General features: G+C 39.6%; 1 protein-coding gene across 1 annotated transcript; it reads left to right on the forward strand.

Moving 5' to 3' along the window:
• The first annotated feature begins 850 nt into the window (after positions 1 to 850).
• LOC127444422 (mannosyl-oligosaccharide glucosidase-like) lies at positions 851 to 9,652 on the forward strand. Its single transcript, XM_051703787.1, has 5 exons — positions 851 to 953; positions 1,309 to 1,710; positions 1,873 to 2,096; positions 3,256 to 3,449; positions 7,549 to 9,652. Exons 2-5 carry the CDS (start codon positions 1,362 to 1,364, stop codon positions 9,311 to 9,313), a joined length of 2,532 nt encoding a protein of 843 aa, XP_051559747.1. The 5' UTR covers positions 851 to 953; positions 1,309 to 1,361; the 3' UTR covers positions 9,314 to 9,652.
• The last annotated feature ends 5,464 nt before the right edge of the window (positions 9,653 to 15,116 follow it).

Here is a 15,116-nt window from a genome sequence, read left to right on the forward strand (position 1 = left end):
AATATATATATATATATATATATATATATATATATATATATATATATATATATATATATATATATATATATATATATAAAATAGAGAATGAGTAAGTGTTTCAAAATTTTGACCGGTAGTGTATGACCACTTCAGGTATTTTGATCTCTTCCACCCACTGAAGAGCCAGTAATATTGCAAGCATTTCTGTTGTATAGACTGATATATGATTAGATGTTCTTTTTGCTATTTTGTTCCTAAAACTTGGTATATACACTGCAGATGCTGTATGTCCTGTTTCAGGATCTTTAGATCCATCTGTACATAGCTGAATTACTGATACATATTTCTGATCCAAATATTTATGTACTATTGTTTCTTTAGGTTCTTGTCTGTTTTTATCATTTATACTCACTAGAAGTTGAAAGTCAACTACAGGCATTGGGAATAGCCATGGGGGTGTTGCTGGCAATACTACAGTAGGGCAAACAGCACAGTTACTTATTCAAATTTGATGAGCCTCTTTATTTGCTTTCCATCCAAAGCTATTCAGATTTATATATTCATGTTCCCAGCAATTTTCTAATACTTTTTTAACTGGATGTACTTCTGAATGCCCTTTCACAGTTGCCCAATATACCAATTTCAGTTTTAACCTATGAAACTCCAACGGCATCTCACCCATTTCAACCTGTACAGCTGACACAGGTGATGTTTTAAATGCTCCACAGCATATTCTTAATGCTTGATTTTGTATTATATTTACTTTATCAATCAACAATTAATATCCTGTGAATGATTAAAAATAAATTCCGTCTTGCCATAGTATCCTTAGTGTTTCCGGACGACTTTTAGTTTGAAGAATAGTGACCGTGCACTTGTTATGCTAGCTTCATAGTCTTAACCTCACGTAAATGTGGAAGTGTCCATGCTGCTGATAACAATGTTCAGAAGAGTACTGACACGTACATAAGGTAACGTCACCCAAAATATCAAATATGTCGTGATATGTTTGATTTGTTATAGCATATTTGTTCAATGCGTTGTTCAGATTTAGACCGTACGCGTTAAAGAAACACTGACGGGTTGATTCTCATTAATTCATTTCCTCATTCGCTCATTTATACATTCATTCAGCTAGCCATTTGTTCAGTAGAGTCCTTTTTTGCTATTTTCCAGTAAGTACGTTATTAGATTCAAAATTCGTAGACGTAGATACATTTTGTGTGCCAAAGAACAAGCCTCGCCTTATTTCATGATGTAGGCTATGAGCTTCTTATGCTGTCACTGTGTCAACAAGCCTAAACCTGTATTCTGTGTGACTTGCAGGTACATTTGAATGACTGTCATCCACAGACAGGCTTGGTCAGGTCAAAGGAAAGATGGGTAGGCGGAGGAAGAGGATTGCATCTGGTGATGGGGTGCCTGCTCCAAGAAAGGATGAAAAAGCACCTGTTCCACCACGCAGGGAGAAGAAAAAGAAAACTGACATCGGAAAGGTGTTTATCAATATATCCATCGGGTTGTGCATCTTCAGCCTAATCTGGTTCTTCTATGCCCTGTATATGCGGTCATCATTGGCCAGGAGGGTCATGACATTGCACCCCTCTCCACGGGTCTTGGATGCTAATAGCTCAAGTGCTGCTGTGTCTCCAGAGAGGTTTTGGGGTTCCTATCGGCCCCAGGTGTACTTTGGTATGAAAACGAGAAGTCCCAGATCTGTTGTGACAGGTAGTGTTTCAGATTGACACTTTTTTTTTTTTTTTTTTTTTTTTTTTTTACCATGTGTATTCTGAATTTTGAATTTGGACTGTTAGGTTCATACAAGTCTGCCTCTTTTCTTTAGAGCCTTCTGTGTAGTTTTAACAGTTATCTGTGTTAACTTAAATTTAGGCTTAATGTGGATGCGTCAGTTCAGTGATATGGATGGAAATCTGAGGCACACTTGTGAGCAAGGGGACCATTTGCAGGGCTATGGGTGGTTGATGCACGATGGGGTCTCTTTTGGAATCCAGGAGATCCATGACCGTGATTTCACGTTGACCACAGAGTTTGTGAAGCGTATGGGTGGAGATCATGGTGGAGACTGGACTTGGAGAATCACTGCCAAACAACATGTGAGTAAATATCCTCTTAATGTTTACTTGGGTGACAGCCAGCATTATCAGATTTATTATTCCCTGTAACGCAAAAGGAGATGTGAGGCAGAATGTTAACGGAATAGTTCACCCAAAAATGATAATTCTCTCATCATTTTATGATGGGCACAGTCTTTGAGGCTACTGTAGACCAACATGAATAAAAGCTGTTTATTGTGCAACCAAAATCCCAATAATAGCCAGAAAAATTAAGATTTAGTGCATGACTTTTCACTATAAACAAGCCTGGAAAACACTGGGGACGTTTATTTTGAAATAACAGAGCCTTTGCTCCATTGCAATTCTCTATATGCAGGTATTTAACAAATTAGTTTTCTATAGCCTATATATTCACCAGATGAAATATTTTGTTTATAAACATTTCACAAGATGAGGTTTATTGATAAGGAATAATAAAAATGAAAACACTATCAGCAACTATCAGCATAAGTTTGTTGCTAATAACCAATAGTTCCAAAAATCAACTATCGACACAGATTAATCAATAAAACCGATATATCGGAATACCTCTAATATCATACAATACACTGTTCTCACCCAAAACAGATCGTATCGTTTCAGAAGACATGGATTAAACCACTCTGTATCCAAGTCATATGGATTACCTATATGCTGCCTTTATGTCCTTTTTGGTTGGTCCACATTGACTTGCATTGTATGGTGAGAGAAAATAAGAAATAATGAGAATTATAGTTTCTGGGTGAACTATTTCTTTAACCTCAGTCATCATTCACTTTCAGTGTTAGAAAAAAGATGCAATGAAAGTGAATAGTGACTGAGGTAAACATTCTGCTAACCAATAAAGGATAGGGAAAAAAAATCATACTGGTTTGGAACAACATGAAGGTAAGTGAATTCACAGAGTTTTTCTTTTTGGGTGAACTATGCTTTTAAGATTAGAGCTGAGAGACCTGTCTGTCTAGTTTAGTCTCATAAAGGCCAAACATTTCATCTTCTTACCAACATAAAATTGTGCTTGCATATAAATACCCCATACAAGCTTCTTAATTGTAATTTCAATAAACAGCAAAAATGATCAGGCATTTACGATTATAGCGTATTTTAATATCTCAATCGCTTCATCACATCACATCAAGTCTTTGTTTCTGATTGGCAGAGCTCTACTGCCACGGCTCCAGTGATCTCGCTGATGTTCTATGCTGCCACAGATATTCAAGGTTCCTTGCAGGCTCATGCAGAGGAGGAAAATCGCTTGACCTCTATTACAGGAACGTCTGAGGAGCTTGGCAACTTCAAGATCACCTTTGGCAAACCCACGGCGGGGGAAGGTGCTAGTGGAAAATATGCCAGGTAATTTATATGTCTAGACATGAATGTTACTTGTTTATAGTAAACTACACACTAATACATTGCCTGGTCAAAAAAAAAAAGCATTGTTTTGACAATCTTATGCAACGTCACAACATTTATTTCCATCCAGAGTTGCAGTAATTTTTTGCCGAGATCTAGTATTGATGACAGGACAGTCGAACCATTCCGTAAAGTCTTCTCCAGCACATCCCAAAGACTTTCAATGGGGTTAAGGTCAGGACTCTGTGGTGGCCAATTAATGTGCGAAAAATTATTCCTCATGCTCCCTGAACCACTCTTTCATAATTTGCACCCGATGAATCTTGGCATTTTTGCCTGGAATATGCCCGTGCCATCAGGGAAGAAAAAAATCCATTGATGGGATAACCTGGTCAATCAGTACGTTCAGGTGGTCAGCTGACTTCATTTTACTGCCGCATAACATTGCAGAGCCTGGACCTGACCAATTGAAACAACCCCAGATCATAACACTGCCTCCAGAGGCTTGTACATTGGGCACTATGCATGACGTGTGCATTCACTGTGCAGCGCTTCCCTTCTTACCCTGACACGCCCATTGCTTTGGAATAGAGTACATCTAGACTCATCAGACCACATGACCTTTTTCCATTGCTCCACAGTCCAATCTCTATGCTCCCTAGCAAATTTAAGTTGGTTTTCCGACTAGCCTCACTAACAAGTGGCTTTCTTGTGGCCACACAGCTGTTTAGTCCCAATCCTGTAAGTTCACATTGCATTGTGTGTGTGGAAATGCTCTTACTTTCACTATTAAACATAGCCGTGAGTTTTACTTTAGAATTTTTACAATGTGTCTTCAAGTGTTTTAGTGATCTCCGATCACAATCATTCAAGATTTGTTTCCAACCACATTTCTTATGTGAAGCAGACGGTTCACCACTATCCTTCCAGGTTTTAATAATACGCTGGAGAGTTTTTAACCCAATTCCAGTGATTTCAGCAATCTCCTTAATTGTTTTCTTTGCTTGATGCAAGCAAATAATTTGCCCCTTCTATAACACATTAACATCTTTTCCATGACCACGGGATACATCTTCCGACATGGTTAAGAAATGAGAAGCTACACACTGCATCATTTAGGGTTACAGTTGTAAGTTTGCATACCCTGGCAGAAATTGTGAAATTTTGGCATTGATTTTGAAAATATGACTGATCATGCAAAAAAACTGTCTTTTATGTAAGGATTGTGATCATATGAAGCCATTTATTATCACATAGTTGCTTGGCTCCTTTTTAAATCACCCAAATGATTTAATTTTAAATTTTAAATGTGACACACACAGGTTTAAATGGCAATTAAAGGTTAATTTCCCACACCTGTGGCTTTTTAAATTGCAATTAGTGTCTGTGTATAAATAGTCAATGAGTTTGTTGCTCTCACGTGGATGCACTTAGCAGGCTAGATAGTGAGCCATGAGGAGCAGAAAAGAACTGTCAAAAGACCTGTGTAACAAGGTAATGGAACTTTATAAAGATGGAAAAGGATATAAAAAGATATCCAAAGCCTTGAAAGTGCCAGTCAGTACTGTTCAGTCACTTATTAAGAAGTGGAAAATTCATGGATCTCTTGATACCAAGCCAAGGTCAGGTAGACCAAGAAAGATTTCAGCCACAACTGCCAGAAGAATTGTTCGGGATACAAAGAAAAACCCACAGGTAACCTCAGGAGAAATACAGGCTGCTCTGGAAAAAGATGGTGTGGTTGTTTCAAGGAGCACAATAAGACGATACTTGAACAAAAATTAGCTGCATGGTCAAGTTGCCAGAAAAAAGCCTTTACTGGGCCAATGCCACAAAAAAGCCCGGTAACAATATGCCTGACAACACCTTGACACGCCTCACAGCTTCTGGCACACTGTAATTTGGAGTGACAAGACCAAAATAGAGCTTTTATGGTCACAACCATAAGCGCTATGTTTGGAGTGGGGTCAACAAGGCCTATAGTGAAAAGAATACCATCCCCACTGTGAAGCATGGTGGTGGCTTACTGATGTTTTGGGGGTGTGTGAGCTCTAAAGGCACGGGGAATCTTGTGAAAATTGATGGCAAGATGAATGCAGAATGTTATCAGAAAATACTGGCAGACAATTTTCATTCTTCTGCACAGAAGCTGCGAATGGGACGCTCTTGGACTTTCCAGCACGACAGTGACCCTAAGCACAAGGCCAAGCTGACCCTCCAGTGGTTACAGCAGAAAAAGGTGAAGGTTCTGGAGTGGCCATAACAATCTCCTGACCCTAATATCATCGAGCCACTCTAGGTAGATCTCAAACGTGCGGTTCATGCAAGACGACCAAAGACTTTTTATGACCTGGAGGCATTTTGCCAAGACGAATGGGCAGCTATACCACCTGCAAGAATTTGGGGCCTCATAGACAGCTATTACAAAAGACCGCACGCTGTCATTGATGCTAAAAGGGGCAATACACAGTATTAAGAACTAAGGGTATGCAGACTTTTGAACAGGGGTCATTTCATTTCTTTCATTGTTGCCAATTTTTTGTTTTATGATTGTGCCATTCTGTTATAACCTGCAGTTGAATATGAATCCCATAAGAAATAAAAGAAATGTGTTTTGCCTTCTCACTCATGTTTTCTTTAAAAATGGTACATATATTACCAATTCTCCAAGGGTATGCAAACTTTTGAGCACAACTGTAGAAGAATTTTTGCCAGCTGAAACATATGAATCACTGTAGCAATGATCAAATCATAGGCTCTTAAGGATCTGCTTATTTAAATCCAAACGGCGACTTTTTTTTTTTTTTTATTTATTTATTTATTTATTTTTTTTTGGCCCAGACAGTGTATATTAAGCATAAATTGTTGTGGACATTTTTAAAAGTAAGGATTGTCCTTTTTTTAACAGTAATTGTTTTGACAGAATGTAATATTTGTATTACAGTAATATAATATTTTCAAGAATTATAGTTTATAACTAGATAGGTAAAGTTTGTTAAGACAAAAAGTTTTAAGTTTGATGGATGTACAGACATTTCAGTAAGACAAACAGCTAGCTAGCTACTCAAACAGTCAGTCAGATAGATTGAGCAACAGAGATAAACTTAAAGATTTTTTTTATGGAAAGATATGCAAAAAAAAGTCCTACCCTCTGAAAGATATTAATGAAGTAAGTGTTGTGAGATATCCCACGGTCTCTGTGACAGCAATAGACCCTGTAAATGGCAAACAAAAATGTGTCCGCTGGCTGCAGATTTTCTGCGCTTTTTGCCTGTCAATAATTTTGCACATTCTCATAGTATTGAAGTTGCAGTGAATTATTTGGGCTTAATGCAAATTTTATGCCATGTTGCTCATAGCAGTTGTCAGTTGAGGGTGCTATTTTGCTGCTCTTGTTTTTTGTAGAACCATTTCTGCTCTATGTCAGTCTCAATAAAGCTAATTTGGTATCTTTGGAGTGCTGGGTTTTGGAAAGAGGGGGCATGGCTAATCCAGCTGTTTAGCTTGTGGAAATTCTAGAATGGCTAAAATCGCCTACAGCACCTTTACAGTAGATTAAAGGCCTTTTGTGAGTTTGTTTACATTTGAATTTATGACAGTTGGAGTTTGAATTAAACATTCTGTTGGCCCTTTTTAACATTGTCAATGCAAGTCTGGGATTTTAATGATTTTTGATCATCCTCTGAAAACAGTAAGTACGATCAGTTGGAAAAGACATAGCACACTATTCTAGAACAGTGAAGGTCTGTGCCAAGTTTGGTGGATGTAGCTTGAAATCTCTAGGAGTTAGTGTTAGAAATTTTGGTTGTAGCGTAGGGATTTTGAAAAAAAATAAAATAAAACATTGAACAAAGTTTGCAGAATAACAGTATGTTGGCTTCGTCAAGCCAACACAATAAAAGTGCAGCTTTTGCCTTACCACACAGTTAACACATTTTTTTATTATGAAATTCAAACAGTTGTTTCTCAAATACAAAAACGTATTGGTGGCAAGGCACTGAGATGTACAGAGATGACTGAAAAGGTCTGAGGGAAAAGGATATTTAAATTCACTGTGATATGTTATTTCAACAAGCCGCTGTTTCTCTTTTCTCCTCAGATACAATTACTTGCAGACTAAGAGCCCTGGCCTGGATAAACTGACAGATATAGTGAAGAACAGCCTAAGTCAGAAGTTTATTTTCAGTCCTCCCAAGGGTGAAAGAAGATCTTATTTTGCAGTGGATTCTTACAAAGTCCCAAACCACCAGAATCAACAGCAAGATCCCAAGACTGAGAGTGACTTTGTGGTGCATCAGGTAACCGTTCAAACCCCCTTCCAGATTGAAGTATTGTTTGAATCTGGAAGCTTTCGTGAACGTCCAAATCAGCTTGTGGGCTCAGTGCTTACTGATGAGCTGGAGAAACGCAAGATGGCTTTTGATGAGAAGTTTGAAGGTACGTTTGGCCTCCAAGCTAAAGGGTTCACACCTTCGCAGGTAAAATTCGCCAAGGCAGCTTTAAGCAATATGCTTGGTGGCGTGGGATATTTCTTCGGACAGTCGGTGGTACAATCGGTTTACAATGAGCACCCAGTGCTTTACCCCGAGGGGCCACTGTTCACGGCGGTACCATCTCGCTCTTTTTTTCCAAGGGGCTTTCTATGGGATGAAGGGTTCCATCAACTTCTCCTCAGCAAATGGGACCCTCAGTTAACACAGGAGGTCATAGCACACTGGCTCGATCTTATCAACATAGAGGGCTGGATCCCACGTGAACAGATCTTGGATGATGAGGCACGCAGCAAAGTACCGTCCGAGTTTATAGTGCAGCACAATGAAAATGCCAACCCACCCACACTCTTCTTGGTCCTACAGGAGCTGGTGGAGCAACTGGAGGCTAAGCCAGATATGTTGTCCTCTCAGACCATGCTTCCTTTCCTGAGAAGGCTATACCCAAGGCTAAAGACATGGTTTGAGTGGTTTAACACCACACAAGCTGGACCCATGGCCAGTTCCTACCGCTGGCGAGGCAGGGACAAAGACACCAACCTTTTTCTGAATCCCAAGACCCTCACCTCTGGCCTGGATGACTACCCACGGGCCTCCCACCCCTCAGCTGATGAGAGGCATGTGGACTTGTACTGCTGGATGGCTCTCGCCTCTGGGATCATGGCAAATGTGGCACGAATACTTGGGGAACCCCACCAGGTGTATGAGAACACCCATCTTACTCTCAGCAATAACGATCTGTTAAATGAACTGCACTGGTCAGAGAATCTGCGGGCCTTCAGTGATTATGGCAATCACACCCAGGCTGTGTCACTTCAGCAGGAGAAAGTGTACGTGCCCCCTGGACAACCACGGCATCAGTTCCCTGTTACGAGATTGGTTCGCTCCGTTCGCAGAGCCCCCAAGCTGCAGTATGTGAATGCATTAGGCTATGTTAGCCTTTTCCCTTTCTTGCTTCATATTCTGACACCAGACTCGCCAAAAATAGAGCATGTTTTACGGGACATTCAAGATCCGGAACGCCTTTGGACACCCTATGGTCTGCGCTCACTCACTCGTACAGATCCTCTCTACATGAAGAGGAACACGGAACATGATGCCCCCTACTGGCGAGGACCCATTTGGATCAACATTAACTATCTGGCTGTTCGAGCACTGCATCACTATGGCAACATAGAAGGACCATACAAGGAAAAGGCAGCTTCCCTCTATCAAGAGCTCAGGACTAACCTCATCAATAATGTTTACAAGCAGTATCTGGAAACGGGATACATCTGGGAACAGTACAGTGATAGCACTGGCAGGGGGCAAGGTAGCCATCCTTTCACGGGCTGGTCAGCTCTGACTGTACTGATAATGGGGGAAGAGTATTGAGAATTAGTCGAAGGCCAGAATCGGCATGATATTTAGAAACTGGTGCCATATGTTTGTTCCATCAAAATGTAACTCATTTTTACTTGTTTAAATAATTTTTTTAAGATAAGCAAATTGGTGGAAATTTGTACTAATTTATTATAATAATCAAGAGCCAAAATTGTTTACGTTTTACGTAGAGTATAATGTGATTTAAAGAGCCAGGTTTAAAGAGCCGCAGGCTTTTTATGGATCAGACAAAACTATGTCATCTGTGTGAACCAGGAGCAGACAACAGTGTTTTTTCCATTGCTATTTGGCTTAATTTAACAGAATAAATAAAAAACTTTGTAAAACATTTTTTTTTCGGTTTAATTGAATCCTATACTATGCTTTAATGGTGGTATGTCTCAAAAACCTTGAACAAATTTAGCAATACACATACTGTAAAACTGTATTTGATACGCCATAAAACCATATGGCTTGGGAATGGCGTGGCAGCCAAACAATCCCTAAAAAGTAAAATAATTTTTCATATACCAAGTACAAAGTTAGTTGCTTTGAAAACAAAAGTTGCTTTTGTATTTTGTTGCAGGAAAGTACTTATTCTCTGTAGGTCCCTCTACATCTATTTTTTGTTCTCTCCCAGCCAGACAGTCTCGGTATTCAAGGAAAGTGATTAGGAAACATAAGGTAAGTGTATGTGCTGAAGCCCAGTCAACAAATCATGTCACATGGTCAAAGGAAGGCCAGTAGCTGATGTCAGTTCTTTAATATGTATATGTCTCTGTTGCTCAGTGGTCATGGTTTTCATGGAGTTGTGAGACGTGAGATAAACTGAATGTAGATGCTAACCGTAGTAAACTTATACAGACTGTTTTTAAAGTGTAGTTCTTTTTAGACTCTGTTTTCATGTTTAGAGGTGCCATATTAAGGCCTCTATTTTCATGAGACCATGTGCAACATGTTATCCAATTTTGTGCCAGTGCAAAACACAAGTGGGCATGGGTGTAATTGTTTGCGCTGTCTGTGGGTGTATGCGTGCAAACAATGGGTGCATTGTGTTAATTAAGTGGTGAAAAGTGCAATTTGCTATTTTCCTGAGAAATAGGTTATTGTACTAAGACATTTTAAAAGCATGTCTGTTTTCAGTGCAAAGTCTAAACTCAGTTCCTGCATTTGCAGTTTGGAGATTCCACCAGCAGGTGGTAATAAAATCCATGTCCAAACTCCGAAAATAAAATGGAACATCAAATTATGTACTGTACATGACGATCACTGTTGTAGCTGTTTATGAAACAAATATTTATGAGATTTGTGTTTAACTTTCTTTAGGTCATTTAGGTCAATTATTAATTACTATTATGTTTATATTTACATAATTGTATTTTTGTTTAATTGTATTTATGATCTAATTTGCATTGGCATTTTTCCACCTCTTCTTGTAGAGTGATTTCAAAAGTCACTACAAAATGGGCTTGTTGAAGAAGTTGGGGAGAGTACATTTTTTGTATTTGTTATGATTTTTTTTGACCACTTCATTTTTTTTTATTTTTTTTTATTATATTTTCTTTTTGTTTTAAGTGTAATTTGAATTTAGAAATATTTTTGGTTACATTTTTTCGTATTTCAATTAATCAATGAGTCCCGGCTCAACCTGGGCCTTTCTGTGTGGAGTTTGTTCTCCCTGTGTTCACGTGGGTTTTTTCCGGGTGCTCCGGTTTCCCCCTAAGTCCAAAAAACATGCTGGTCAAGTGAAATGGTGACCCTAAATTACCCAGTGGTGTGACTGAGCATTTGAATGTGTTTGTCTGTTTGTGTAAGCCCTGTGATTGACTGGCCATCTGTCCAGGTTGTTTCCCTGCCTTTGGCCTGAGAGAGCTGGGATAGGCTCCAGCACTGCCTGCAACCCTGCATAGGATAATCGGCTAAAGAGAATGGATGGACGGATTCTCTATAATTTTACGTAACATAAATCCAAATCCTGACAAGAGCCACATTTTCAATGTCAGTAACAGGAGTGTGTTACTGTCATAGAAATTAGTCTGACATTCAACAGAGATGCAATAAATACACAAAAGAACGTTAGTCCATTGCATACAGTCCATTTACACTTCCTATTTCATAAGGATGTGCTGTCTTTGTTTGTATCGCTGGTGCTTGACAGGGAGTGGACTATTTAATAGGATGCAGATGGTGCCAGAGAAGAACCTCAGAAATAAATTGCACTTGACCCATTCAATTAGCATTTTGCGTGCAATTTCGCCAAACCCACTTGTGCCTTGGCTTAGCGCATACTTGCACGAAAATACCAAGACTTCATGGCCTTGCCCACTGACTTGGCACTCTTAAAAAAAAGGCCCCTTAAATGTTTCAGGTCATGGTAAATGTTTTATATCTAGCTTGTATGAATGAAGAGGTTTTATACTAAAGTTTAAACAACACAAAAGCCTATGACTTAACTTATAGCCTATTGTTAACTTATTTACATTCAACGGAGCTACTGAAATGATTCAGTGAAATATGAGCGTATCAACATAAATTTAATTATATACTTTTTTCTGTCTCACAAGAAGAAAGGTAGGTAAGCTAAGGTATGTTAGTTGTTATTGTTCAAGTATGTTATTGATTTGGGGGAAAATATCTAAAGTGATGACATCCCTCTGTTTACACTCCTGGTTGCTTCAACAGTGTTTGGAGCTCTAAGCCTGTCAATAAGTCATGCTGCATTGAATATCTTATATACTCTATATTTTCAGGAAAAAGAGCAATGTGACAATATTGTCAATCAGACGAATGATCCGAAAGAAGCCTAATACACATTATCTTCCTCTATATTTGCATTCCCTTGGGACCTCATAGTATGTTTGCCTTCACAGCTATTGCTTTTTTAAATGCATCTCCCATTCTTTGTAGTTTTTGGTTGATCAGTGTGACTAAAACACTCAATGCGCAATCCCCCTTCCGCTCTACAGACGCACAGTACAATGGGATAATAGCCAAAACAGCATTAGCGAGATCTAACGCACAGGCATAAATAGATGAGTCAGAGTTCCTCCATTTGCGTATTGATGAGATCCTGAGCCCCATTTGCATCCATTGGTAAGAGTAGTTGGGGCATATTTATGTGAGTCACACTTTTTGCCCTTTAATGGGGCAATTATTACGTTAAATTCTCAAGCTTTCTGGATTCATCTGCTCATTGTATCTAGCGATGGATAAGAATGGAGCTTTTCATTCACACTTATTTCAGTCATGCTTCAAAGCATTCATATTACAGTGTAGAGTGTATTAATGGCATATGACTGCTAGGTGGAGCCATTTAATCACAAGACAAAAAATACATTTTACACCAGGTCTGACAGTGCAGAAGGTAAGTGAAGAATCCATCAGCTATTGAAGGCCCATTCAAATCTGAATGAGCTATTTTGTATTAAACCTTTTTAAATTTATATCATTCTAGTATAATTGGTCAAATTGTGACATTTTCATCTCAGGACTTCAGCTGTTGATGTCATGATCTGATGCTTAGATTTTGTATGTAATTTATTTTCTGAGTATGGCTCACAGCACCTTGTGGGTAAAGTATTTCCATTTTTTATTTTTTTTTTTCCCTTGCCAATGTTTTTTGCCTCTGTCATAAACGCTTGTTACCTGTGTGATTTGGGAGGTGATGTCAGCACTGATAGAGTGACGTTCGATGGGCATCCTCTCCCACCACCACAGGCTAATATGTCTCCCATGGGAGCGTCAGTTACTGATCAACATGCGCATATATGCTGAGCTTAGCCAAGTTTTCACCCTTTGGCAGAACAACCGTGAAAAATCCAGTCCAGCCTTTGTTTCTCTGTTTTCCACCCGATCTGTTCTTTATTGCTTTTTATTTCCCACTTGCTCCCCCTCCAGTAGCATTTGCTCCTAATCTGTAGAGTAACCACCAAAAACCCCTCTGATACACACTACATTCCAGGGCCAGTGGGCTAGTTCCCCAGTGCCACTCACCCCAAACCCCAACCTTCCTCGGCCAGTGCTGGTCTGTGTAGAGATTATGTAAGTCTGCTGCTATAAATAGTGGCACCCGGGATCTTTTGTATTTACCTGCTCACTCTTAGCCCAACAGTTTTATTTCTGGAGAGCTTGTGGAAACAGTGCAATGCAGAGCGCCTGTTACCATAGTTACTTATGTTAGCGAGAATAGTGAGAGAGAAAGACGACACATTCTTGGTTGGTTTCCTCTTAGCAGCAGTGCAATCTGTTTGAATAGACTCATCGCTTTTCAGTCTGCAGTTGTCGCTCAGTGAAGGTGATGAATTATTTTAAAGGCTTTTACTGAATCACCTTGATAGGGTCAGTTGTTATGAAGTCTGCCTTGTGAAGAAATGTGTACAGTGCAAACTGTTGACAGTTGGAGAGAATTGCTATCCAGTGTGAACATGCTGTTTGCAGGAGAGTTTGTAGCAGAATGAAAGATGAGTTTGTTAATTTCTCCAAATAAACTCAGGTGACAGCTGCAGAGCTGAGGAAAAGTAAATGACCTCATCCTTATAACAGGCCAGAGCGCTAAAACATTGAGCACCCTGCTGTGTAACATAAAGTGTACCATATCACTGCGGTGCTAGGTGAATTTATCCTCATTTATAATGATTAGATAACTCCAGGTAGCTGGAGGAGAGCCAGATTGGCCTGCTGGTGTGCTCTGTAGCTGTGGCTCAGAGTAGAGAAGAGGTTGCTGGGAATGTGGGGGAGTCAGTTAGAGCGGGCGGGGAACTGCTGGAACCCTCTGCAGTCACGATCAGGAAGAAAGCCGGAGCTCCAGCCCCTCCCAGCCTGAAAGGCGAGGATGGATGTCCGGGGACAAGGGTGGGCGAGCGGGTGTATTTCTGGAACACAAGGGAAACCTGCAGGTCTGTGAGTGGGGTTTGCTTCTGCAACTGGGCTTCCCTAACCCCACTCCCACACTTCATAGATGGAGGAGAGAGATAAAAGCGACTAGTTTAAATGAACCATATTTATGCTTCTTTCTGATAGGGGCTCTAGCACTGGTGTATAATCTTGCATTGAAAAGGATATAACTAAGAGTGAGAGAGAAAAGGAGAAAATAAATATTTGGCAGCCGAGACAAGTGTCGAGTATTTATAGAGAGTCGTGTTTCCGGTTGAGGATTTTATGATGTTAGCTCTCCCAATCCCCTTTTTCGGTTTCTCAGAAGCTCCATTGTTGCTATGGTTTGATGGAGATGAGCCTTCATCCAGTGCCGTTGGGGGGTTTGTAAAATGGGATGTGTAGCAGGAATATGATTCTTCTGCCTCTGGAAAATCTACCAGGCATTCTTGAAAGTGCTCCAAAGACCTCCCTGCCATAAGCTTGAACTTGAGGTTTCTTCAGTATATTTCCCTTCAGTGATGCCTCCCTATAGCTCTGCAATTCGACAATTTTCTGTTGAAAAATCTGTTGCAGCAGAGAGTTATGTTGGTGAAAAGAAAATATTTGATTACCTGTAACAAAGGTACTTATTGTTTATCCAAAAACACAACCACTGGGATTGCATCTTAGCATCCTATGATTCAGAGTACACACTTTGTTTAGTTCTTCCACTGTGCCTGGGCGTTAGAGGAATGTGGCAAATATTATGCAATATTTCTTTTTACTTTCTTTTTTTTTTTTACTGCTTCTTCCCTTGGCTCAGTCTTTGCTTTGGGAATTAGTCCAATTATGAATGGATCCGATTATACCATTTGTTAATAGAATTGTGTAGAGTTCTAGAAACAAGCATGAAAGGAGAAGAGTGAAGACAGATACAGTTCATTTCATTTTCACATCCTTT

The sequence above is a fragment of the Myxocyprinus asiaticus genome, chromosome 7 (genome assembly GCF_019703515.2).
Source record: "Myxocyprinus asiaticus isolate MX2 ecotype Aquarium Trade chromosome 7, UBuf_Myxa_2, whole genome shotgun sequence".
In the NCBI taxonomy this organism is placed as follows: domain Eukaryota; kingdom Metazoa; phylum Chordata; class Actinopteri; order Cypriniformes; family Catostomidae; genus Myxocyprinus; species Myxocyprinus asiaticus.

Bases quoted from the DNA above. Each gene is read 5' to 3' on its own strand.
- LOC127444422 (XM_051703787.1), top strand. From the start codon at position 1,362: ATGGGTAGGCGGAGGAAGAGGATTGCATCTGGTGATGGGGTGCCTGCT. The intron at 1,711-1,872 runs GTAGTGTTTCAG...ACTTAAATTTAG, and splicing joins TCCCAGATCTGTTGTGACAG to GCTTAATGTGGATGCGTCAG. The intron at 3,450-7,548 runs GTAATTTATATG...TTTTCTCCTCAG, and splicing joins GCTAGTGGAAAATATGCCAG to ATACAATTACTTGCAGACTA.